Genomic DNA, 27,406 nt, shown 5'->3' with positions numbered 1-27,406 from the left:
CCATTTTGTCGGCAGCATCTACAGATACAAACACATCCAAAGCTTTCTCACAACACATATATTGTCATATTTCACAGAAGAGGGGATATGTGAATATACTGTGCATGAACTAATTCTTCTCGTGAAACGCATCATACGTAATGTGTATCTGGCAAGATGTTTAAGAAAGAGAATTTGTGTGGTCGACTGTCGATTGTGAGGGGTGTCACAAACCGCCCTCCTGAGCGCCATGGGGTGTGTGTCCCTACATGATGGCCGGGACAAGGGGCTGGGAGGTGGCATGTGTGTGTGGTGACTAAGTGCCTGGAGCTCTGTCGCCGTCGCAGCATTGGCACCGAGGCTGTGCACATGCAGGAGCGTGTGCAAGACCTTGCCCGCGCCTGTGTGGGTGACACTCACACTAAGCCCTAGCTCTCTCGCAGGGCGCCCATGCTCTAACCTCCAAAGATAGTGACACAGGTCTTCTCTCTCTGTCTCTACACAGCGTGTATGGCTGCCCCTTGGCTAAAAAAAGAAAAACGCAGGATAAGCAGCCCCAAGAGCCTGCTCCCAAGCGGAAACCATTCGCCGTGAAAGCCGACAGCTCCTCGGTGGACGAGTGTTATGAGAGCGAGGGCTCGGAGGACGTGGATGACAAGGAGGAGGACGAGGAGGAGTACTCGGAGGACGAGGACGAGCGCAGGGAGGAGGACGAGGAGGATGAGGAAGGCGACCGAGAGGAGGAGGAGGAGCTAGAGGAGGAGGAGGACGATGACGACGAGGATGGGGAGGACGTGGAGGACGAGGAGGAGGATGACGAGGAGGAGGAGGAGGACGACGAGGAGGAGGACGAGAATGGTAATCTTTAAAATAGTAGTGACGCGTCCGGTGGTGATGGGGGCCAGCGTGTCATTGGGGAGGCGCAGGTGCAGGTGCAGGTGGAGGCACAGGTGCAGGTGCAGGTAGAGGCGCAGGTGGAGGCACAGGTGCAGGTGCAGGTGGAGGCACAGGTGGAGGCACAGGTGCAGGTGCAGGTGGAGGCGCAGGTGGAGGGACAGGCGCAGGTGGAGGCACAGGTGCAGGTGCAGGTGGAGGTGCAGGTGGAGGTGCAGGCACAGGTGGAGGTGGAGGCGCAGGTGGAGGCGCAGGTGGAGGGACAGGCACAGGTGGAGGCGCAGGTGCAGGTGGAGGCTCAGGTGAAGGTGGAGGTGCAGGTGGAGGTGGAGGCGCAGGTGCAGGTGGAGGCGCAGGTGGAGGCGCAGGTGCAGGTGGAGGCGCAGGTGGAGGCACAGGTGGAGGTGCAGGTGTTGGTGCAGGTGGAGGGACAGGTGCAGGGGAGGTGCAGGTGGAGGCACAGGTGCAGGTGGAGGCGCAGGTGCAGGTGGAGGCACAGGTGCAGGTGGAGGCGCAGGTGCAGGTGGAGGCCCAGGTGCAGGTGCAGGTGGAGGCGCAGGTGGAGGCGCAGGTGGAGGGACAGGCGCAGGTGCAGGTGGAGGTGCAGGTGCAGGTGGAGGTGCAGGTGCAGGTGGAGGCGCAGGTGCAGGTGGAGGCGCAGGTGGAGGCGCAGGTGCAGGTGGAGGTGCAGGTGCAGGTGGAGGCGCAGGTGGAGGTGCAGGTGCAGGCACAGGTGGAGGCGCAGGGGCATGTGGAGGCACAGGTGCAGGTGGATGCGCAGGTGGAGGCACAGGTGCAGGTGGAGGCACAGGTGCAGGTGGAGGCGCAGGTGCAGGTGCAGGTGGAGGCGCAGGTGCAGGTGGAGGCGCAGGTGGAGGTGCAGGTGTTGGTACAGGTGGAGGGACAGGTGCAGGTGGAGGCGCAGGTGCAGGTGGAGGCGCAGGTGGAGGCGCAGGTGGTGGGGCAGGTCCAGGTGGAGGCGCAGGTGCAGGTGGAAGTGCAGGTGGAGTCGCAGGTGCAGGTGGAGGCGCAGGTGCAGGTGGAGGCACTGGTGCAGGTGCAGGTGGAGGGTCAGGCCCCGGCACAGGCACAGACAGAGATACAGTTCCAGGCATAGGTGCAGGCACAGGTGAAGCTGCATATACAGGCGCGGGAGCAAGTGCTCAGGACTCACTCCCGATTGCTCGCCTGCTGACTCTGCCTGGTCAAGGCTGAGACAAACAACCACTCCCATGTCGTTACCCTGGTTCTAAAGAATCCCTTTCCATTTCCTGCTAGATGGTAGCTGCCGACTCCCCCGAGCTACGGTTCAGAGAGCTCGTGACGGACATGTGCCGTGGCCTTTACGCTGCGCACGCTTGATTAACTTGTCTTGGCTCCCTCGTCCGGGAACCTAGGGTGGCGCACCCAGTCTCCATCCGGCATCTTCTTGGATGCTCTTCCCAGCACGTAGTGACAGTAGCCCCACCATTGCCAGGAAGGCTCACCCGCTTGCCTTCCCAGCAGCTGGAAGCTTTGCAAGACCCTCTAGGGCGCCAGCTGCCGGAGTCAGGCTTGTCTGCTGATCACCGAGGCTTTACCTTTCGTCACGGGCCAGGGTGGGAATAGATACCGCTGAGCCGAAATAGTTGATCGATCCGTCATCTGCTTCGCATCTGAGACCCGTGTCTCTGACCTGAGGTGTCCGGCTCCCGTGAGACGTACCTGAAAAGGCGCAGCGCACGGGGCGCTGAACGTGTTTTGGGCGATGAATTTAAGTGCTTTTGCTTTTATACCCAATTTTCTGTCAGGGTCAGACTCAAACTATGACATCAAAGATAATCATTTTATAAAACTCATTTCTTTTCCAGAAAAAAGTAAGTTTCTGAAGAATGTAGATACATACAGTCTTCATTGGCTTAGAGTTTGACTCAGAGAAATGCCAAATGTGTTTAAAAGTAAAGGGGGTGTCTTCTCTCACACTTCTTCCTTGGGATCAAAGCTCCTCAAAACTCTGAATTCGGGGGGAGCAAATTTCTCGGTATAGTGGACCGCTGGACAGCCAGTGTGGGGAGCTGTCTCAGGCCGGGGGGTGTGAGCCCGTTGTTGTTAATCCCACGTGGCGGACAGAAATTCACGCTCCCCCTTCAGAAGGAACAGTCTGTTCCGGGAAACCTGGATTTTAGGAAGTAATCCTCAATTGTTCCAGGTACATAGACATGCGAACATGTCCATGTATGCCTGCGTGCATACATGTGCACACACACACGCACACACACACTGCAGCGTGGGCTCCCAGACTGTTGCTCCTGTTGTAGCATCACAGAGCAGGCGTGGAGACGGTCCAAGCAGGAGCATCGGGACACACACACATGCCGTCGGCAGCAGCCCCGCCATGCCCACGCCCCAGTGTCACTGACCTGACGGCCAGGGCTGCGTGCGGAGGATGACAGACAGGGCTCCATGTAACACAGTGTGTGGGACGTTGGAAAATAGACAAATTTGGCAAATTGCTTATGGATGCTGTAGGGAACGTGCGCAGTTTGGGGCGAAATCATTATCTGCTGAAGCTGGTGAATGGTTTGTAACTTGACTGTGGCTTCTCATAAAGATGGTGCACAGCCCCACTCTTCCTCGTGCCCAGGCTGCGCTGCCCGGCGCCAGGCATCAGTGTCCGAGGTACAGCTGTTGTGTGTGACAGGGTCGGGCAGGAGAGGTTCGTACATGTGCGGTTAGCCAAGGGTCTGAACCAGATTTTAGGTCCTGTCTTCATTTGCTACAATGAAACTTTCAATTCTAGCTTAATACTTAGGGTCATTTTTTAAATAATCTACTTTTAAAAGTACAAAGTGACATATTCTGAAAGAGTAGAGCCTTACTGGAATAGCTTTAGAATGTGACTAGATGGAGTTTTTTTTTTAATTACTATTCTAACTTGAATGCCTAGAACATAACTGTTTTTTAAAAAGTGAGATAGTAGGTCAAAACTAGTGACATTGTTCTAGAAAAAGTCAAGTAAGTGGGCATAATAAATGAATGTATGATGGAGACACGAAATGAACAGCCGCATGAGTATATCGCAGCCCCAGAGTGGTTCACTGCACAACCCACCTAGCACAGTGACTGGCACCCTCATGTTCAGCAAACATCAAGTCCGAATCTGAAGCATACAAGGAATTGGCTTCTGGAAAGCAAATGCCCGTTAAGAGGATAAATAATCAATTTTTGGATTCACAGATTCAGAATTCATATTCGGCATCCAGCTCCCCAGCTAAGCACCTTCTAGAATCATCTATTGTGTAAACTGTAAAGGAATCCCCTGGAACCACTAAAGAAGGGCTTGGCCACAGTGAAGCGTTACGAGATCGTTAGACTATCTGCTTCGTTGTAAGACAAATACTTCCGATGAACTGAGTGTTCTCGGCAGTAAAGTGTAACAACCCACCCCCTCTCAGATGGGCTCTCCCGCAAATCCTCGGTCCCGAGGAGTCGCTCCGACCAAACCGTGATGGTCCACATGAAGGACCTTCCACTGTGGTTCTGACCACTGCTGGTTCTCTGCAGGAAAGCACCAAACGCTTTGCTCGATTTCCGAGCCAAGCCAGAGTATCTTTCCTGAGAAATCCCTTTAGATGCCTGATATCTAGAGACGGCTTCACTGAGATTCTCTATTATACAGGAAGTCTCCGTTGGAGGACACACCCCCATAATACATGGTCCAAGACTCCGGTTAGCCAGGTGCTTTGCTGAGCAAGCACTCATTTTATGTGATCAAACTCTGAGCTATGTTTACTTCAGTGAAACAGGACTCTGAAAGGCATATGTCTGTCAGCTTCCTGCTTTTCATGTCCTCACTTACCAAATACATTCTGTTTTACCTTGCTGGTGAATTTAATGCCAAAATCGCTGCCAACATACGTGAGCTCCTGCCATGATAACAACATCTCTACCATAAGAAACACAGTCCGAGCACAGGGCATCCCGCATTGTATGCCTTTGTCCACTCCTTGAACGGATTTGGCAGAAATCATACATTTGTGAAAAGCTAGGAACAGGGTGTACCTTTTTTGTCTGGTGACCAGAGTTCTGGGTCACCATCTTGAAGTCAACCTTTCATGTCCCATGCTTTACTCAGTGACCATTATATCCCCGAGCGGTCAGCATATTCCCTCCAAGGCGGATTGTGCCTTTGTCTCACCAAATAGAAGCACAGACAGTGACTTAAGTTAACAGAGAAGCAAAGCACTCATGCCATAGTGAGAGGAGAACATTCCAGACGGTGCCAGGAGGCCGGCTCACACATGAGCACGTCCACAAGTAGCAGACCACCATCTAACGTGAAGAAAACAGGGCACCATGATGGGGCCACATGGACCAAACAGGCTGATGTTAGCCACGTGAGCAGGTGCAAAGTCTCCATCTCTCCCAGTGGGATGCCACTATGCATTCATCCAGTGTGGCAATCCCATCTCTATTATAAGCTGCATTGTGCCCTTTGAGAGATTTTGCTTTAGCTAAAATAAACACATATCAACCCCACATTATTACAGAGGAGCCCATTGTCCATAAAGGACCATTATTTATAACTTGGGAATTAGATATCTGTTTTAATTCCAAGGAGCCTCTGGCACTGTAGTTACGTATGAACAAAATCTTGCCTCTAAGGTACACCTCCAGCGGGTGTGTTAACATACAGGGTTGTGTTGGATCTTCAGTGATTACGTGAGACAGGTAGATACCATTTCACTGTCGTGCTCCCTGGAAAGTGAGGCCCAGAAAGATTCGACGATTTCCAGTAAGTGGTGGGTACGCAGTCCGATTCTCCTGAGGTGTTCTCTTACCAGGGGCTCATGTTCTTTCTATCACTTGTTGCTTGTTTGAACAACAGGAAAGAATATCTGAGTCATTCATTTCAGATTACATTAAATTCAGATTTGATTAATCAAAATTATATTTTGTACAGGTGGCCTGGTCTTTGCATGGAGAGTTTTATTTTCACAATACATTGTAATGGTCTAATCTGCATTCATTAAATGAACGCTCCCTTGTTATACTAGAAGTAAGAAAGTTATTGTTCAGGGGTCATAGATTTTTCTCATAGCAGATTTTGCAGATCTTGGGGTAAATATCTTTTCAGACTCTTATGATTTGGGAAATTTAGATCAAATGGTCATTTAATGCCCAACAAGTTAACGGGTTTTTTTCATAGGTCACCCCACTAAAAAGAACACAGCTTTAAAGAATAAACACACACATATGTGTGTGTACAGTCAATGCGTGCATATTTGTATCCTTAGGAGTTCATATGGATCTGCCCATGGGGAAGAACGTAGCAATTTGCTTCCAAGACTAGAGAGAACTTTCACATTCACGGCCATCTCCAACACAACCATCTCATAACATTCTGTTTCTTAAATACATTTGTAAGTAAATAGAGTCCTTTCTGTGCTACTCTTGGTTGAATCTTGGGATTTCCTTGGACAAGTCACCTCTGAGGGACGATTCACTTGGCCATTGGATTGGATGGTATGGACCGCAAATGCCTTCCTGCCATGAGGGTGGTCTGGCTCCCAAAGCCCCTCTTCTGCATGTGGATTGGCTACAGATGGGTCGTGGCGGTCCCGAGAGCTCACAGCCAGGGAAGAACTGGGTGGTTTGGAGGGAGTGTGAGTAATGGTGGTGAGAACCTCCTGGGTGTGCGATTGATCACTGCAGGCAAGGGGAAGCGAGCGGACCACATGCAGAATGACTGTGTCAGGTGCACAGCTGACCAGGGTGCTTGCACGTGGTTCTCCTCCGGCCTCTGCTCAGATCGCCACGCCGCACTGGTGGTCAGAGCCTTTCACGTCTGGCTCTGGACTATTCCCACCACCCTCACGTGAAACTGTCCTGGACACAGTTGAGCTGTTAACAGAGCATTCTATGCAATAACTCCACTTTCTTCGAAGGGAATCCAAAGCAAAACCCACCCTATATAAATTCCTCCTCGAAGAAACATTGTTTTTTAATTGCAAAGTTTCCAAGGTATTTTCTCTTTCAAACAGGATGATGCACGAGGCCCCACGTTGTTAGAACATCGTGACAATTTGCAATAGACGGGCTTGAATTTCTCTAAGACAAAGGCAGAAGGAAGGTGATGAGGGGTCTGTATTGTGGCTGCAGAGTTCCCCAAACTCCCTTCAGGAGGCTGTTCTCATATTGATTAGCCAATTATCCTCTTACATCGTTCTCGGGGAAATGTCCCTGATGAGGAAGCAAGTTGAAATACAGACAGACTGTGAAAATCAGAATTAGCAAACCAGTTTTCCGCTGCAGTCAGCAGAAAAAGCAATGAGTTCTGAGACCAACATAGAAACAAAGATGATGTGTTTAGTATGCAAGGTTTCAACTCGAGAACGGCTGTGGACAGAGCTGGGAGAAAGAATATGATGGTTTTATATCTTCTTAAAAATTAATCTTTCCCTCCATCCTTGAAAGCCTTATTTTAGGAGGCTTCCCACGCAGGTATACGGGAGGGTGTGGCTCTGTAACTTGGAAATGAGTGAGCACAGAGTTAGACATTTGCAGGTAGAAGTCGGTGACAAAAATTAAACTTCCCTCATGCAAGCTAATTTTGCACAAGTATAAAATATAACTAGGGCTTGTATTTCATGAATTTGCAGACAAGTAAATCCCAACCACAAATCTTGCTGAGGTTGTAACGTCATGTATGTTTAAGATGCCAGCAACATGCATGACGTACTGGGGAAAAACCTGTCTTTACATAGTAAGGAGGAATAAAAGATATGAGCCAACAGACTTAATAGGTTTTCATTCGGTATGTTTTAAGGTCCACTTGAAGAAATTGCCATCATATTTGTTTTGTCTTATTAACAAAATTTTTATTCCAAATGCCAGTTTTTCAAAGCGCAGAAAAGAGCCCAGCGGGTGAGGGATGTTTTCTAGCCCTGGTGGCCCTATCGCGCCAGGCAGGTCACTGCCCCCACTGGCTGTCAGTGGGCCCTCCGAGGATTCGGGGGCTGACGCTGGCCCATCATTCACCTTGCTGTCTCGTCTGGAAGCAGAGAGAAGGTGCGGTCCCGAGAGGGCAAGCAGCTCAGAGCTACACGCAGCAGCTGGGCCTCAGGGATGCTCTCGGGCTCGTCCGTGATTCTGCGCCCCAGGTCCCGGCTGTGGGTAGCAAGCCTACTGGGCCTATCAGGACTGCGTTAACGTGAGGGACTCCCGGCACGGTGACAGCCTCTTATGAAAAATCGTATGTGCTTTCCCTACATCCAGACGTGCATAGGTCCCCTGAGTGCGTCCGTGAAAAAATACAAATTACGGTTCTTTACAAATGGCAGAATTAGAAGTCGCGTGCTGAGGTAGAGCCTTAAAGATTTGGCCCAAAACAACAAAACTTCCAGACGCCGAAGATTGTGGAACTTAGGTCCCTGGAAAGCTGTCGTGCTGTTTGCCAAGGGCTTTTACAAACAGACCAGATTATTTCCATCCAGTGGGGATTAACCATGGTTGAGTAGGAACAGAGAACAGGGGCTCTCAGGTTCCGTCCCAATCAAACCTTCCAATTGGAATAGTACCTTTAAGTTTCCAGCCCGTTGTGTAAAATTTAGAAACTCTGTGAGCTCTGTGTGTGTGTGTGTGTGTGTGTGTGTGTGTGTGTCTATGAGCATGAGAGAGACAGAGACAGAGAGGGAGAGAGGGGAGAGAGTGTGGTTAATATGTGTCAGTCTGTCTCAGTCTGGGAGATACTGACTTCTTATAGTTGCTTCTCTGGTGGGGAGGGGCCGATAGGACTACCTTATTTTTAAGCCGAAATTTAGATAAGCCAGATACCCAAAATGTCATCAGGTAGAAAGGCCCTCAAAGCGTCCTTCTTCCATTTTCCACTCGCTCAGATCCTCAGGAACAACCACTCTAAAAAAGAAACATACCTCACGATTTCTACAAGTTATTATGTGAGTTGGGTCCCTCGTGAAAACTTATTTTTCCTTCAGTTTATCTCACTTAGCTTAATGGGAATTTTCCAATCATGGTTTCACTTGCAGTATAGACAAGATTTAGGGGCACCAGTTGGTTGAATGTCCAACTCTTATTTTTGGCTCAGGTCATGATCCCAGGGTTGTGGGATCGAGTCCTGCATCAGGCTCTGCACTGAGCATGCAGCCTGCTTAAAACTCTCTCTCCACACCCCCCCCCCACCGCTCATACTTGCTTTCTCCTCTCTCTCAAATAAAAAAATTTTTAAAAAAAGAATGGACAGCATTCAGAATTAATGAGACAGCCGTAGTCCTCAGACAATTTGTAATGATTTTTTTTTTAATTTTTTTTTTCAACGTTTATTTATTTTTGGGACAGAGAGAGACAGAGCATGAACGGGGGAGGGGCAGAGAGAGAGGGAGACACAGAATCGGAAGCAGGCTCCAGGCTCTGAGCCATCAGCCCAGAGCCCGACGCGGGGCTCGAACTCACGGACCGCGAGATCGCGAGATCCCGCGAGATCGCGAGATCCCGCGAGATCGCGAGATCCTGCGAGATCGTGACCTGGCTGAAGTCGGACGCTTAACCGACTGCGCCACCCAGGCGCCCCTGTAATGATTTTTAATGGGTGCTTTGACCTGTGCTCCCACCCCACCCGCCTGCCAGCACATGGGGCGGCTTCGCCGTCTAACGCAAGATCCAACACGAGACCTCAGGTGCGACCCGGGACTTCCAAATTCTCTGACAGGCAGGATGAGGGGCAGAGCCCACAGCAGACAGGTTGAGGGCTCTGGGGCCAGCCCTGTGATGATCGGGAGAGGTGTCTGCCCACCAGCTCTGCTTTTCCTCACTGACTTCATTCACTGGGTGACAAACGTTCTTGGAGCCCCGTCTATATTCCAGGCCCCATTGCACACACTGGAGGTTTGCTCGCAAAAAACACAAGCTTAGCGCTGGCCCCCGGGAGTCAGGGCGACAAGCAGTGAACGCTTCTCAGGCTTCGTGCCCGGGACCAGAGTATCCATCACGATCCAGGGTCCAGGGCTCACGGAGCCGCTGCAAAGCTTGCAGACCCATCAGAACTGGTCCGCGCACACACGGTGATCGGCCAGTAGATGGTTCGTGTAAAATTTGTGTTATGTAAGTATGTGTATAAATTAGATACACACGTATACACAGGCACACCTCCGAGATATTGCGGGTTCCATTCCAGACCACTGAAATAAAGCGAGCCCAGGGACCCGTGTGGCTTCCCGGTACAGGTACAAGTTGTGTTTACACTGCACGGTAGTCTGCTAAGTGTCCAAGAGCAGCATCTCTAAACAAACAAAGGACACACCTCAGTTAAGAAATACCTTGTTGCTAAAACTCGCTAGCCGTCATCTGTGCTTCCAAATCACCATAACAAACATAATAATGACCCAAAAAAGGTTGGAATATTGCGAGAATTACCCAAATGTGACAGAGACAGGAAGTGAGCGAATGCTGTTGGGACAGTGGTGCTGACGGAGGTACCCGACACACGCTGGCCGCGTATCTGTAAAACCCGCAGTATCTGCGATAAAGGGAAGCCCAAGAAAACGAGGTGTGCCCGTGTGCATGCTGCGAAGATGGAAATCAGAGCTCAGCTCCCGCTGACTCTCCGTGTTCTGACCCTGTGCTGCCAACATGGCAGCCCGTAGCCAAACATGGTTATTTATGTGTGCATAAGTCAAATTTACTAAGTATGAAATTAATTTAAATTAATTAAATGGCAAAATGTTAAAAACGTGCTTTCTGGGTCTCAGCAGCCTGAGCACTGGCCGCTCGTCCTCGGGGCCCATCCCGTGACCTGTCTCCTCTCCTCCAATCTTGGCGCAAACTCAGCTTCACGGGGGCTCTGCTGACTGTGCACCTAAGGCACGCCGCGCCCTGGCCCCGTCTGCCCCTGGGAGGCCTCGTTCCTCTTCATCCCACAGACCCCTACCCGACACCATGGCCCACACTTACCTCCACCTGCGGTGTCACTTTCAGGCCACCAGGACTAGGCTCTGGTCCCTTGTTCCGCGCTACAAAGTGCTCGATAAGTAGCTGCTGAATGAGTCACTAAGCAACACCGGGTCTGTGTCCCCCAGGCCCCGAGTACCAGTACTTCCAAATCCCCACCAGAGTCGGCACCACCTGGTCACCCTTAGGTTGTGCCGCGGACATCTGTGGGGACACAGGAAATGCTTGTCATTCAGTCCCAAGGAAAGCTTGAGGGCAGTGACAGGAGCCAAGGTCAGTAAACCTAGACACTCATAACCTGACGGGGAGCCTGCACATGTTCACGAAGGGGAGGAGCCAGGAGCGCGTGGCACCCCAGCCGGCAGGCGGCAGGCACGACCTAACAGGGTGCAGGAGGCATCTGCTCCCGCTGCTCAGAGCGGACAGACCGCGAAGACAAAGCAACGGACGGCGGCAAACACCAAGGCGCAGAGCCAATGTACAGACGTTCATGGGGATGAGGCCACGGCCCAGAAACAGCCCCAGAAGGAAAACACGCAGTTCGGAAAAAAAGGGCTGGAAATACACATTTTGGTTGATGGCAGGTAGTTCACCGAAATCATCTCACCGGTGATTAGCACCAACTGGAACAGAGAAACCGCTGTCTGGAGGAACCCAGAGTGAAGCCCAGTCGGACGGGGCCCCTCGAAAGTGCCCAAGATTCCTAGGAGGCTCCATCTGTGACCCAGCCCAGAAGCGTCGGTCCACTTCTCCCCCTGCAGCTCACAGGTGAGGAAGCGCGCCAGGCCAGCAAGGACGAGGCCATCTTGGGGGGGCCCCCCCCCGCCCCCTGAGCTCTGGGACTCGTGAGCAGCCCCCCGCTGGGGGCGCACGAGAGCAGGTCCCCTCTGGGACCCGTGAGCAGCTCTCCGCTGGGGGCACACGAGAGCAGGTCCCCCAGACAGGCCACACAGAGCACCAGAGCCTGAGACCGCACTGGCCAGCACCAGCCTCCCACAGTAGAAACAACCAAAACCCAACCCAAAAACTCAGCGGGAACTCCCGATTCCCACATGGGCCTGGGGCCACCCTGCTTCGTTTACACAGTGCAGGAAGATCATTTGGGGCATGCAGTATCTACTTTCCTTAGTTAAAAGCAAAATCCAACTACTTCTAAATATTTTTTCACAGTCAACTGGGAAATCGAACATCAGATTTCAGTCACTCACTTGAAACGTTTAATTGAAAGAGACTTTGAGTATTTCATTAGTCCGTATGAACAAATTCAAACACATCTTCATCCTCATCATGGCCACAGAGTTGGTGGGTACATGGCTGTAGCCGGCACCTCATGCCACCCACAGCAGCATTAGCCGCCCGGGGACGGGTCCTATGCCCGTGTCACGTTCATGTGCGTATCTGGTGCTTGAAGTTTCGGGACCGCAGACAGCTGGTTATGGTAGACAAACGTCTCGTCGTTTGGAAGAGAAAGGAAAAACAAGGCAAAGTAGAATCAGACCATAACTGCATCTGCTGAGCAAAATGAGAAACGAATTAATTACGGAAAGATAGAGGACTCTTTCGGCGACCTGGGGGGTGGGGGGGGGGCCTGGAGAGCCAGCGTGCAGCTCTGTCCTGAGATGGCCCTACACCCTCCCAGCCCCTGGGAAGAATGGAGGATGCTCAGGAGTCAGAGCTTCCCTTAGGAGCCGTGAATTCAGTGCCCACCCCCTCCCCCCCAGCCTAGAGTCTGTGACCCTTCCGACCACTGGTTCAAGCCCGGGAGCTGGGGGCTCCTCGTGAGTCATTGTGCCGTCCAGCTGGGGGGGCCCGCTGTGCCTTCACCAGCCTCCTCACCTACCCGCGCAGACTCGTGGGGGCCAGGAGTCACCTTTCCCACTGGAAGCAGCGACAAGTCTTCTCTTGGATCTTCTTATCTCCTGGGAACTGATCTTTGAGATTAGCCCATTAGTTAACCCCCAGAATCTCTGCAAGTTCTGGAGAGTTAGGAAGTGTCATGGGCAGGGCAGGAAGCCCTGGTGACCTCGGACGAAGGACTCGCTGCCCAAAGACACGTGGCTGCAAACAGGCCGCCTCAACTCCCTGGACTCACCCACGCGTCTTCACACAGGAGAGTCTTGATGGATTTGTACCTGGAACGCTCTCCCACACGAACGTTCTGCGATCCTAAGAATGCAGCCTCGGGGCTCCAGAAGACTGGGCATCCTTCGCCATACTCACGCTGACAAGGGTCATGACAGCGCATCTCCGCTTGGATAATTTTAGCCTCTAATAATTGCTGTCACTGTGAATATGAGCAGACCTAGCCTAAAAGTTCCCCATAAATAAGACAAACAACATCGCTGAGTAACTGTGATTAGAAAACGCAACAGCTGAGTCTAGAGGGTGACGAACGGGGGTCTCCTGGCTCTCAACTCAGACATTCCCCTCTCATCCCTGTGGAACAAGGGGCTCCGGGGGCCCCTCTTTGTCAGGACAGAGCGTGACGCCTTGGGGAGGGTGCTGGGGGCCCGGACCAGCTCCTAGGCAGGTGGGAGACTTCTCTACCTCAGAGGGAAAGACGCCACATTTGTCCCAGAGCAGATCCGGAGTATTTGACGAGGATGAAGGCAGAAGGATGTGAACTCAGGTCACTGTACCTGGGCTCAGGAAGGGGCTGCAGAGGTCACAGGCAAGGAGAGGGTCGTCACCGTCAGAGCAACCAGGCGGTCTCCGTCTGCCCGTGGCCCTGCCCAGCCCCCCAAATGGCCTCACCAGGGCGTCTGCTACCTTCCCACCTGCTCCAGTCCCCTCGTGCTCTGTAGAATCATGACCTCATGACTCCGGCGGCCTCCTGAGCATCAGTCCAGGATTCCCCTAATTTCCCAGCCTCCTCTTCCTGTCTGAAAGGGTGTAACTCGTTGGCCAGGACCCAGGACATGGCAGGTTGAGGAAGCTGACGATTCGTTTCTGTAATCAAAAAGAAACACCCATCTAATGCTGCAACAATGCACTTCATTACCTGAGACCCTTTGGGGGGCGCTCCCAGACCACATCTCCTATGACCTGGAAAAGTCTAGAGCAATTCCTGCTTTGAAGTAGTATCTCTCATTTCTCGTTCTTCTGGGTTCTTTTTTTTTTTTTTTTTTTACATCAGTTGTGTACTTGCTTGCCCATAGTTTATTTGAATGTCTGGAAACAACAATAGTAACACAATCAGGACTAGATCTTGAATTGGGTCTCAATCTAGATTGTGTCTCAATCGTATTTTTTAGCAACAACGCACTAAAAAAACAAATAGCACTTGTAATTATAAAGTTGTAATCCCCAGATTATAGTCATCAAATTCCCACATCAAATCCCACATCAAATTATAGTCATGAAGGTGGAAAAGAAATGCCCTATGGTTTTGTTTAAGAATCTGGGTGGGTTTTTTTGTTGTGTTTTCAAATTGTAACTATTGAGTATAAATTGTTTATAACAATCTGACTCAAAGGAGATAAAATTCACACCCACAACATTTCAGGACACTCACGTAGAAACCGAAAGGGCCCTTGGGCCCAGCCAGAGCGGCCTCTGCATTCTGGGCCCAGACTCCACCCTGGAAGCGGCTGGGCCGGGCCTCCCTCACCTACGCCCCAGTGTGACAAGTCCGACCCCACCCCAGGGGAGGACGCCAGCGCTGACACCCACCTGCTGTGGCTCCGACTCGTGTCCGTTACTTCACAGCTCTGCTGGGCCCACGATCACAGCAGAAAACCACAAAAAGGAAACTGAGGTCCTCGGGTCTCCTCCTGAAACCCCCATCTATATAGTTATGGTCTTTTACTTAGCATGTGAACCCATACTTTAATATGATTTTCAGGTAAAACCCTTTTCTTCAGCACACATTGTCCCTGTCTGACAGAACGTGGGTTGCGTGAAGAACTAGTCCAGCGGACTCCTGAAGTCCCTGCAATGGGACGTTCAGTGTGTGGACTGTTGGTGCCACGCGGTTAACCCCGGATCGGCACCGAAAACACTCGCCCTTTCTTCATACCTGCTTTCACCTGTGACCCATTTCATTATTCGCCTCAGCACAACGTAAGTAGAGCAAATTGCCTGAAAACACAAAACCAGAGATAGAATTCTGTAAATGACTTTGAATCCTGGAGGAGGCTGGTGCGTGGAGGATATTTAGAGCCTGCTTGTTGATGGGTGCACTGACTGTCCCCCTCCACTAGTCCACATAATGAAGAGCAGACTTTATTGCACATATGCTTCCAAATAGTTAAATGCCAGTAACTTGAGAAATTCCATTAACCTGCAAGGATCTGTGGCCACTGGCACCATTGCACCAGCCATCGCCACCTTTACTGATGGCGGTCACGCAATCTCAGACGACGCCGAGCACGGTGGCCCGGAGGAAGAGCTGCGCTCTGCCGTTGGCCGGGTAGCCAGGTGCTGACGCGGGTTCCCTTGCCTGTTTCCAGCCAAGCACCTGCCTGGGCTCCTTCCCCGGGTGGGGGCCAGAGGGGCAGCCGCAAGCTCAGAAATGCAGCGAAAACCATTTCCTTCTCGGGACAAATGAATTGAAGATAATCCTAAGATTTACAGTGTGCAGAATTAACTGAAGTTCCCTACAACTACGGCGTGATAGGAAGGTGCAGAGGTCATACCCATGGACCGCCGGCATGTTCTGGGCTGCCTCTCTCGTGGGTGCAGAAAGAGCCAGGCGGTGACAGGGGCGTTCTGTTTCCGTGGTTGCTCCCTCCATTGTTTCCTCCTCCCCAAGCTCTTGAGGGTGATGGGATGTGTTTCACAAGAAGTTCAGAGAAAATCACAAAAATTATAAGTCTCACCTGATGCGGTCTCTCCTCGGACTCAGCTTGGAAAATGCCCCAAGATGTTGCCTGTGCTTCCGTGTTTTCAAACGTACGTATAGATTCGTGTCACGGTCAGTCCCTCGCGGGCACAGCAGTGCTGGGCTCCAGGTGGCCAGTCACGGTGCCACGGAGACACAGCGGCCGCCTGGAGGCCTGCTCCTCCAATCACGGCCCGGGAACCTAACACGCAGTGTGTAAATTGAGAGGTGAATATAACTTTTATATTTACAAGAATTCTGTAGAACAGGGTCGCCTTCAACTCGTATCACCTTGAACCCTGGGCCAAGGGCACGGTGCGTGCTAGTCGAGTCCTTCCACAGTCTTCCCAACTGTACTCACTGGGTCAGGTTTCTGTCCTCTTGCCGCTCTTTGGGAATACATGTATCTCTGTACTAAAGAAAAGTATTGGGGCGCCTGGGTGGCGCAGTCGGTTAAGCGTCCGACTTCAGCCAGGTCACGATCTCGCGGTCCGTGAGTTCGAGCCCCGCGTCAGGCTCTGGGCTGATGGCTCGGAGCCTGGAGCCTGTTTCCGATTCTGTGTCTCCCTCTCTCTCTGCCCCTCCCCCGTTCATGCTCTGTCTCTCTCTCTCTCCCAAAAATAAATAAACGTTGAAAAAAAAAAAATTAAAAAAAAAAAAAAAAAGAAAAGTATTGGTAGGAACTATCCAGAAAAGAGACGATATTTGTTTTATACAATTAGTGACGCTCTATGACTAAGGTACGGCAAGTCTGACTTGCTGATGTTTAGAAAGATGTGTTAGATTTTTAAAAATGTGTTGATTTGCTATTGATATGTTGGTGCCCAGACCTCTTTTACCAACAAAAGTCTTTTCTGAGGGAACAGCATGAAATCCATAAAGGAGGCCCCCAGGGACACCCTGACTCAGCTGTTAGCGAACAGGTATTTTCTCCTAATCAATACACCTCATTTCCTCAGTGCATCGATACACTTGAACAATCCTTCTTTGTTTTTTTAATCAAAGAAACAAAAAGCAGGTGTGAAAGTGGCATGGAGGTAACAAAGTCCAGTCTGAGGGCTGGCGGGGAGGGGCTCTTTAGAATCCACACATACCGTTACCTGTATTCGCAATATACCTGGCAGCAATTACGCAGCCCGGTGGAGACAGGTGCGCGTCCCAAACATTCCTTGAGCGTTAAACAGGATACATTTCGGGTGAAACATAGGGCTTTTATGTAATTTTTAACATGGCCTTCTTTCAGCAGATTTTCCTAAATGCTTTTTTGCGATTGAACATAATGCTCATTCGGGTGTTATTTCTAGCAGCTCACCAAAATTCTCCTGAGGCTGGGAGGCAGGCCAACGCAGGGGTGCACTGGTCACATTAAATGACACATCGTACGGGCCACGGTGGCACCAACTGACCTCAGTCCTGCATTTCATGGGCGTTTGGTCACTGCACACTCCTCCCCCTCTCTCTCAATCCTGCTGAGACACGCATGCGGGAACCACAGCGAATTAGATTTAGCTTCTAAACTTCTACGTGCATTCCTGTTGCCTCGCTGCATATCATAATGAATTGTCTGTAAGGTAGAAAATTCCAAATAGCTTAATTCAGTCCAAACATGTGCTTCTGATGCTGAACGCCCAGCATAGGTGGCGTCGCTGCGTGAGCCCGAGGCCTTGCACTGTGCTGCCTGAGCGTCACTGCGAAAACAAACCATTTAAAAGCAATTGCTGCAAACATCTGTTTAAGGGTTGGTAACAAGCAAAGTTCATGAACTCTTAGAAAGTCTGGTAATATGATGAGTGTAATTATCATGCATCTGTTTGGGCTGTAAATAAATAAAGCGGATAAAAAATAAAAGTCACTCGTAAAATTTAGAATGAAAAATTAATATTTTAAAATTACATTTACCGCATATACTGGTTTATTTTCAGAAGAATTAAGGAAATTGATAGTTTCTAGCAAGTGCTTCCTGTGGCCTCCTGGTTTTAGAGCAGTCCGCTCGATTTGAGCCACACCGCCCGCCGAGCCGCACGCGGGACCTAAGTCTCCAGTGCGTGGTGAACAGGGTTTGACATGCCATTGACTTGCTTTCCATGCTGTTGCAACTAAACTTCAAGTTCTAGCCATTTTTTTCTTTTCTTTTCTTTTTTGTCCTTTTTTTTTTTATTTTCTTTGCAGAAGACCATCAAATGAACTGTCACAATACTCGAATAATGCAAGACGCAGAAAAGGATGATAACAATAATGATGAGTACGATAATTACGATGAGCTGGTGGCCAAGTCCTTGTTGAACCTCGGCAAGATTGCCGAGGATGCAGCCTACCGGGCCAGGACTGAGTCGGAGATGAACAGCAACACGTCCACCAGCCTGGACGACGGCAGCGACAGGAACGAGACGCTGGGCCGGAAGAGCGAGCTGAGCCTGGATCTGGACAGCGACGTGGTCAGAGAGACGGTGGACTCCCTGAAGCTGCTGGCGCAGGGACACGGTGTGGTGCTCGCAGACAACCTCGGCGACAGGGCGTATGCAGACTCTCTGTCGCAGCAGGACAGCAGGAACATGAACTACGTGATGTTGGGCAAGCCCATGAACAACGGGCTCGTGGACAAGATGGTGGAGGAGAGCGACGAGGAGGTGTGTCTGAGCAGCCTGGAGTGCCTGAGGAATCAGTGCTTCGATCTGGCCCGGAAACTGAGCGAGACGAACCCGCAGGACCGGAGCCAGCCCCCGAACATGAACATCCGCCAGCACGCCCGTCAGGAGGACGACTTCGCGGGGAGGACGCCGGACAGGAGCTACTCCGACATGATGAACCTCATGCGGCTCGAGGAGCAGCTGAGTCCCAGGTCTAGAACTTTCTCCAGCTGTGCAAAGGAGGACGGGTATCACGAACGAGATGACGACACCACCTCCGTGAACTCGGACAGGTCTGAGGAGGTGTTTGACATGACCAAGGGGAACCTGACCCTCCTGGAGAAAGCCATCGCTCTGGAGACAGAAAGGGCGAAGGCCATGAGGGAGAAGATGGCGATGGAGGCCGGAAGGCGGGACAATGCGCGGTCCTATGAAGAGCAGTCGCCAAGACAGCTTCCCGGGGAGGAGAGAAAGCCTAAGTCCAGTGACAGCCATGTCAAAAAGCCATACTATGGTAAAGGTAATATTTCTACCTAACGTAAGTTGCCTCACGCAAGCAGGAGCTAGGGTGAAAGATGCGAGGATAGTCCACAAGCGAAGTGCGCATCGCACTAAGTCATGTCACTAATGCAGATTTCTCAGAGTTGGTTACACGATTATGTTTTGTGACTATGTTGCTGGACAGCAAATAAAATATTTGTCTGGGAAATACACAAAGCAGCTCAATGCCCTATGATCAGAGCAGACGAGTAATATGATATTTCAGCGGGAGACGCCTGCCTCGGAAAGACAGGGCTAGCGCACACACGCATCGCGTGATAGAAACCACTAGCATGAGCCTGTGTTCTTACAAAGGAGCCACGATCTATGTGGAGTGGCAAGGGTTTACACAACAATTAGCCAATCAGGGAGGAAGCACGTTTTTTATATACTGGATTGGGTAGGTGGCATCATGATTTATAAAATTATCATCAAATGGCGGTTATTGATGAACCCCCCCCCATAAAAAACATCCCTGATAGAAATTGAACAGTAACAGAATGACCGATAACATAAGACAAGGGCAGTGACTGCACATTAATTATCCTCAGATAGTAAGTAATGGGAGCCATTTGCTACGCAAGGCATGGTGTATCCCAAGCTGAGATCAATAGTGATTTCTTTAGTATATTCATTCCCGCTCTCTGATTCCATCCCATGGTGGAAACAGTTATGGTGCTTACTTTATTATAAAACACTCAAAAAACCATCCAACATGATAGTTTTAACAGATTTTCACTTATAAAATACATTGACACATATCTGCATATATCTGTATGTTTAATCGTTCCCATGTGTAGCCACCATATCCACTAAGAGTATGAATACCCACTGAATGAATGACTGACTTCATGTTTGCAGTAACAACCGTGTCCACTTGTGATATGAGGTGGGTCATGATTTAACCTCGTGCAGAACCTTGACGCTGTGGCTATTTCGGTTACAAGATTCTCTGAGAACTAAATAAGAAGCAATTTCAAGAATGAAATTGGTAATTCCTTAAATCCTTCCATATCAGGACCAAAAACAGAACTTTTGTCTTGTATTCGATTGTATTCCTTATAAAGACTGAGTTTCCCCACCGTGGATCTGATGGTGAGGTTCAGGAATCTGGTTTGAAAACCAAACAATCAGAAAGCCTCTTTCTCCCGCTGTGACATAGGTGTGTATTCTCCTCTCAATGTGTGCACAGAACTCTGTGGCATCGCTGTAACCACAGCCCAACAGGGGACGAACCGTAGCCAGAGGCCCGTCGGGTTCTTGCTTTGGCGGGTGCTTGAGCGCTGACCGCCGTCTCGGGTGACGCAGGGAGAGCCTCCGGAGGGGCGGCATATGAGGAAAGGGCTGTTTCTTAAAGGCTCTAGCTCAGTGCAGCATCAGGCTTGCGTTGGTGCTGTGAAGACTGGGAAACAGCACATGCGTTCATAACCGTAGTGCGATCTATCAGGACCTTTTAGTTGGACATTTGAGAGGCGGAGAGGAGCTAAACGCTTTTAGGAAGGAAGAGTGTCCTTTCTCACAGGGCGGCTCGGTGGGGCGAATACACATCGGGCTTACGTTAGACGTCTGCAGACCGGGTTTCACGCGGAACGGGCAGCGAGGCACGCGGCAGAGCACTGTGGGAACACGTGGGCTCCCGGGGCAGCGCACGCAATGTGTGCCCCTGGCTCCTTTGGCTTCTGTGGTTCCCTTAAGCCCAGCAGCTTTTCTGTAGATTCTTACTCATTTTGCTTTGTTATTGCTATTTGGTCTTATTTTGATTCGGGCAAGAAATGGAATTCAAACCGCTGGCTTCCCTTCAACAAACGGGGCAGGGGTGGGAACAGTACAACCCGAGATGTGCTTTTCCCTGAAATGGGGGAAGGGTTGGGGTTGGGACCTTCCAAAAGAGTCAGAAATCGTTGATTCCTGACTGGACCAGTTTCTCTAGATTCTTCCTCCGAGCAAGGCTTGTCCACTTTCACGTGTGTCCTGCTTCATTCCCGGGTCCCTTCTCAAGATGTCTGTAGGCATGTTCAGGACCAAATCAGTAAAGCCAAGCAAGGACCCCCAGTGGGGCCGGGAGATTAATGCCCTCCTTATTAAAACGATTAATTATGTGACATTTTACCAACATAGCCAATGGACAATTCCTACAACCGTACAGCACGTCAACAATCTTCATTTCCAGCTTCTTTGTTATTTTATTGCATCAGTTCTCACTTAAACACGATCTTCTCAAAATGATTTGAATTATACATGAGTGACTCTTCCAAAATCTTGAGCTAAAACAAAAGACGTTCATCATGAAACTCCTCTACCTTTCTCCTCCTCAAGCATCCACTCGAAAGGGAGGAAGGGGAGCAAAGCTAAACCCAGCGTGCAATTTTTTTTTTTCCTAGACATCCTTGCCGGGTTTTCGGTTGAGTTACTGGCCTGTTTGCTTGCTTGGTTGTTTTGGGTTTGTCTGAATGTTTACCTTCAAGATGAATTGAGATTCCCGGAAATCAGCATGCACGGGGAGGCGATGGCGGAGGCGAGCGGCATCGAGAGGAGAGTATACCCTTGTGTCCTCCAAAACTGAAATTGTTTGAGCCACTTGTTTTTACACAGATCTGCACTTAACTTCAGAACACTTTGGAAATGTATGAAATGAGAGCACTTGTTAGGAAACTGCAAGTGTACTGATGAAAGCGTCACTTAATGATGAATAATAGTTAAAATTTAGGTTTTTACCTTTAAAATGCTATTTATATTCAGCTTATGATCTTAAATAATGAGTATTTTGCTCTGAAACTGTTACTGTGCACTTACTATTTTATATTTACATTAATTAAATGATGCTGATATTATTACAACACTACCCAAAAGGCAATAAAACGCCAGGCTTTTTGATTATATGTGTAAGGGAAGCTCCAGTAAGATACTGAGAAACTGAAGCTACAACATAATTTCAGGTGTTTCAGGAAACCGTGATCTTCGACACCTGTAGGAAGTAGCTGACAGTTGCATCCAGGATACAGGCCCGTCAACAGCAGCCCCAGTTTAGCGATCCAGGACCTGAAAGATGTATTACCTAGGTTAAAATGCTAGCTTAAAAAAGGAAGGGGGGGGAGGTGAGCTTTTTATACAAGCGTAAAAGCGTTTACATATTCCTGTGACTCCTGTGTCCGTTTCAAGTTCACATGAATGACTTAAGAAGAAAGTCCATCAGAATTCAAAAAACTTGAACCAAGCATGTATTTGCTAGCTGTCACGATTGGCCCGGTTAATCAGCCACGGATAGAAAAGTGTTACACCCCTAAAGAAATGTTAAGCACACACTCCCTGGGCCGAACCACCATAGTCACTCTCTGTTGATGATCTGTGCAACCGGTTTTCAAAAACTGACTCAAAAATAATTTTTTTGCACACTTATATTACTATTTGGTCTGAGCTTTATCTTAGAAATATTTCTGCACATTGATGAGCTGTGGTCAATTCTGGATAGAGAAATAGTTTTATTAACAATAGCATTGCATTTCTGGCATCTGGCGTTCAAGTTCTGACCAAAGGTCTGCTCTGCGCCTCCCTGCAGAGAGCCAACAGGGCTGTATAAAACCATTCCCTCTTAATTTTGTGTACGCATGCACAGCATCGTAAGATCCTTCCTCTGGTTCCAAGGACAGATGAAGAAGTCAAAAGAAATGGTTGCTCCAGCAGCTTCTGAAACATTTTTTATTGCCCATCACCCCCATCGGGTGGGATTTCCACCATTCTGGTCATTTGCTTACAGTGCCTTCTAAGAGTTCAGCTTCTTTTCAGAAAAGTCTCTGAATTGGTGTGCTATGGAACATCATTGCAAGATAAAAAAAATAAAGATAAAAAAATTCCACCACCAGTAAAATTTTGCACCTAGTAGTGTATCCGATTAGAGCACCAGAAGAGACAGACGCTGCACTGAGCAGTGTTTTAACGGCATTGTGCCCCCAGTTGGATTTCACAGAGCGATTGTTGAGGGTCGCTGGGCGGTTTTGCTCTCTGAGAAGGTCACTGTCTCATCAGTATTTACGTTGATTTCTTTGAGCAACACAGCTTATCATGTAACACACGGGAAAGCAATTAATCAGGAGCTACGGTAGGGCTAGTCTTTTTTTTATCTCATAGAAAGTAAATTATTTTATGATTCGTGATTGCAGTGTTTCAGGTCAAAAAAATCACCCAAAACCACAGAACTACCTACGCAAAAGTCTATGTCACAGCTTGTCCCCTGACACCTGCTTTTTTTCTTTATTTGTCAAGGTCTCTTCAGGTTGTTAATTTATCACATTTGTCTTCAATGGGTAAAGAAATTCATTCTCTTGACACCTGTTGTCGCTTTTAGATCCCTCGAGAGCAGAAAAGAAAGAGAGCAAGTGTCCCACCCCGGGGTGTGACGGAACTGGCCACGTAACCGGGCTTTACCCACATCACCGCAGTTTGTCTGGATGCCCGCACAAAGATAGGGTCCCTCCGGAAAGTAAGTCCGTGTTTCGCCAACACCCGTGGGAGCACAGCCCCGGGGATCTGTTTGTGTCACCCCACGTGCCTCTGTCATTTCCATCTCAGTGCAGCCCAACCTTGTCTCCCCGGCCCTTCCCTGTGTTGACGGGCCGCTCGGCCAGGACTGGCGGCCCCTTCGAGGCCCAGTCACTCCTGCTCCGTGGTGGCCCAGGACGGCAGCTCACCAGCCAGGACGCCACTCCGCTTCCATTTCTGACTCACTCGGGCCCTTGGGCAAGTGACTTGTCCCCTCATCTCTCAGAAATCATAGCAGTGGACTGAGATGGTCTCTAAGACCACCACCCCCTGCAGGGCTAACCTCCTATGAGTCCCTGAGAGAAAGGTCCCAGAGCCTCTTCTCGCCCAGTTATGTAGACTTCTGTATATACAAACCCATATTTGTTTTCGTATCTTACTGCATTTTGCTTGTCCAGAGTCTGTCTCGTGTCACAGCTACCCCAACTTTTCCACACAACAAAACCTTAACTACGGAGGCTAAAATCGGGTGGGTCTAGATCTTAAGCATTCCTTTTAATGAGTTAGGTTGTGAGAGTGTGCAATTTATCTACGAACACAACTAAATTTAATTCGGGACCGAAACGGTATACACCTTCTCTGTTTATCTTCCTCTCAGCACATAAAGTATGCCAGCTATTTAAATACAATTAGAATTGATTGCTCAGGGGAAAAGGCCCATTTTCAGAAATGACAACATGAGTTTAAGATCCCGATTTTGAGCCTAAGGTATGTGAAGGATTTTCCTCATTAGCTGAGACACAGTTTCTAGCAGGGAAAATGAAATCGCTTGGCCGACATTCGTCAGGATGACCAGGTGACGGTTCAGAGGAGTTTTTGAGGGTTGTCCCATTAAAATGGGTAACTTTGGAATTCTTGAGACACAAATCTGTCAGAACAAAGAGAAATTCAGGGTAGTCGCTGAGGCTTAGAAAACGGGTTTGGCTGAACATTTTCCGATGAAATCTTTTTAGAAACTACTGTGCCTCCAGGTTCTCAAACGGCTACTGAAAGTAAGCAGCCCGTGTTTCTTGTAACGGCCTTGTGAGCAAACCTAAAGGGTATGGAAAGAAACGAATTCGAGTGCATGGCCGTGCCCGTGTGTTACATGAGCAGGGAGACAGCATGGTCTGACCGCAGCGGCTTCCTGTCTGAGCACCGTCCGTGCCGGCCTCTCCGCGCACTCCAGCCTCCCTGCCTCCCTCGCTCCCTGGCGAGCCCCTGTTTCCCAGATGAGGAAAGTGGGGAGCCAATGCCGTCACCCTCTCTTCCTGGGGGATTAGCGCGGTGTCTGGCCGACCCCGATCTGCACAGGTACTAACCCGCCTGAGCAGGGAGCAGGGCTGAGTTGGAGACTCTACCTGTCGGAACCCCAAGCTTGTGTTTCTGCCGAGGCCTGGCTTTGCTGCTCCTGCCCCGGTCCCCACAAGCTGAGACACCGGGCCAGCCACGGGCCCTCCACGCCCCACTTTCCTTATCCCCAGCTTGGGGCACGAGGACATCACTGGTGTCTTAGGTACAGAGAGGCTCCTGACGCAACTTTTCCCGAAGGCACACGTTTTTGCCTCCGAAGTAGAAAATCAGTTCCCTTCCGTGGCTGAGAAATTCTCCACACTACTCATTTTCACAGGAAGAGCCTACATGTAGTAGAGACGGGGGCTGCGCCCCGACCGGCTGTGTGGTGTACGTGCTCCCACAGACCACGGGTCAGCCCGCACCTGGGCTCACCTCTGCCAGGAGGAGGCCGGAGGTCCGCTCGACACCCATCTCCCAAACGCCTTCCAGAGCGTCTGCAGGAAGCTCTTTCTAAATACTTGTGTATAGTTCTTTGTAGAATCATAAAGACTTTAAAAAAGAAAAACATGAGACTCCTCAAAGGGCATGTCTTATTTTTTAGTTTTTAGGTGTTTTCTCCGGTTTTTCCTTGGCTAGGCTCCCCTAATCACCCTTTCTGTCCAGCCGAAGGCATTAGAGTGTCGCACACCCCAGTTTGCAGCACACTGTGCTAGAAACACGAGGACATCCCACTTATGGGACACGGTTCTGGCCCTCCAAGAGCCCCAGCCCAGCCAAGGACAGCCGCGTGCTCAAGACAGTGGGTGACTCACACCTGAGACATCAGACTTCCCAAGGGCCCGCAGGCTTCACCGGGGTCGCACTTGAGCCAGTCCTGAGGGAGAGAGAAGGGGTCCACGGCTTGTCTGAAGGCTGTTGCAGTAGTCCACGCGGGAGACCAGGCGTGACGGAGGCAGTGGCCAGGGAGGGAGGATCTGGGACAAGTTCAAGACGCGTTCCGGACACAGGCTGGCGTGCAGGAGGGGAGAGGGAGGGGGTGGGGGTGACGCCGAGAACTTCCGCCTGGCACGTAAGAACGTGGACTCCAGGAGTAGATGTGATGGGGAAACAGGGCCCCGTGTAACAGAAGGAACAGAGGCTCGGATTTGCCATCTTCCCTGGAAGTGCTGGGTGGCAGTGCCACAGGCTGCCTGGAGGAGGGTCCAGGGTCAGGTACACAGGCAGCTCCCCAACCTCTTTTCCCAGCCATGCTGCTGGAAACCGGGAATGAAATTGCCTGGAGAGGAGACATAAAGCGGAAATGGACAGGAGCCAAAAACAGGAGTTTGGGACACGAGTGTGTAGAACGTGGGGCCGAGGAAGAGCGGATACAAGCAGCCAGGAGAGCATGGTTGTTCTGGAAAGATCCGCACGTGTCGGGGGGCCAGACCCCGGGGTCACCAGGCTTAAGCAAAACCTGTCGCTGACACTTAAGGGAGGGCAGAGGGCGGCGGGGAAGAGCGGGAACCAGCAACACAAGTCTGAGGAACATGGGGGGCACAGCGGGGGAGGGGCAGCAGGAGCACAGGAGGGGCTCAGGGTGGGGACAGGAGTGGGGACAGGAGCAGGGGAGGGTAAGGGGAGCTCTTAAGTCAGGCTTAAGAGCCCACACACACCTTATAACAACCAGGCTCCTTTTTACAAATGAAGTGCGAGCGTACGAGGGATGATGGAAGGCATCTGACCTTCAGCCTCAGTCCTGGGGATACAGTAAGGGAGCGGTGGGTCCTGACGACCTGGAGGGCACTCGCCGTGACCAAAGGAGCACAGGAGGGGACAGGAGCGGGACAGGAGTGGGGATAGGACCAGGGGCAGAGCAAGGGGGGGGGGGTTGAGGGCAGCAGGAGCACAGGATCCTGGGACGGGAACAGGATTTGGGGCAGAAGGGGGGGCAGCAGAGGGCGGCCGTCCCCCCGACCGCTGGCTGGGGAGGGGTCCAGGCCGCACGCAGCGGGCAAGACCGAGCTGCAGACCGGCACGGAGGGGTCCGCTATCTGCCGTGAGGACCGAGCTGTGGCAAGTGTGGATAAACAGACAGGAAAGAGGACGTTGGAAAGAGTGCACATGATGTTGTAACAGGAAGACAGGAGAACCCTACTGAATTAAGACTGATGTAGGTGAACCCAGGCCCTGGCGGGGAGTGGAGGCCTGGGGCCAGGGAGGAGCACAGAAGGAAGCCTTGGGTTGGGAGGGGGGCACCCAAGCTGGGAGACTGGACGGGGGGGGGGGGGGAGGGGGCGGAGTCCTCGTAGACGGGGGTGGGGATGCCCTGTGCCAAGTGGGGGAGAGAAGGGGCAGGAGGAGCCTCCTTGTGCTCAGAGGACACGGTGGGGGGGTTATAGGTGGGGTGAGGTACAGGGGCACCCGGGGAGAAGGCCTCCTGACACCCCACTCTGGCCAGATCCCCAGCACACAAGGAGCCTAAGGCTGACTCACCCTTGTCAGGTCGGTGCTTACCGAGCGCTGAGCGGACGTCCAGATGACGCGGGAGCTGTGAAACCGTAAAGATGAAACCAAAATATACTCCCTTTTCAAGAAACTGGCCAGGAGTGAGGAGGCTCTCGTAGGCTCCAGTAGAACAGTGTCTTATGGGAATAGCATGCAAACGTCAGGGAAGAGAGAGATCGTTCTAGAGAAAGAGGAAAGTTGTAGAAAATAGAGAAGTAGTTCGGGCAGACTTTGCTTTCCATGGTTCGATCGCGGGGTGAACCTCGCTGGCCGGGAAAGCACCCCCGGTCTTGCTGCCTCG

The 27,406-nt window shown here is 50.7% G+C and overlaps 1 protein-coding gene across 14 annotated transcripts in view; it reads left to right on the top strand.

Moving 5' to 3' along the window:
• Nucleotides 1-27,406, top strand: part of MYT1L (myelin transcription factor 1 like) — a 427,914-nt gene that overhangs the window by 315,326 nt on the left and 85,182 nt on the right. For 12 of the 14 annotated variants that reach the window (XM_086699913.1, XM_086699905.1, XM_086699916.1 and 9 more), the window contains 3 exons: nt 485-837; nt 17,810-18,787; nt 23,150-23,284. In XM_086699913.1, the coding sequence (XP_086556039.1) occupies nt 485-837; nt 17,810-18,787; nt 23,150-23,284 (1,466 nt within the window). The remainder of the gene's footprint in view (nt 1-484; nt 838-17,809; nt 18,788-23,149; nt 23,285-27,406) is intronic. The other 2 variants (XM_086699917.1, XM_086699919.1) reach the window with 1 other exon arrangement.

This window comes from Puma concolor, chromosome A3 (assembly GCF_028749965.1).
Source record: "Puma concolor isolate L17-30 chromosome A3, mPumCon1.1.hap2, whole genome shotgun sequence".
Lineage (NCBI taxonomy): Eukaryota > Metazoa > Chordata > Mammalia > Carnivora > Felidae > Puma > Puma concolor.
The sequence above is the reverse complement of the archived record's forward strand: the minus strand, read 5'-3'. Positions and strand labels throughout refer to the sequence as shown.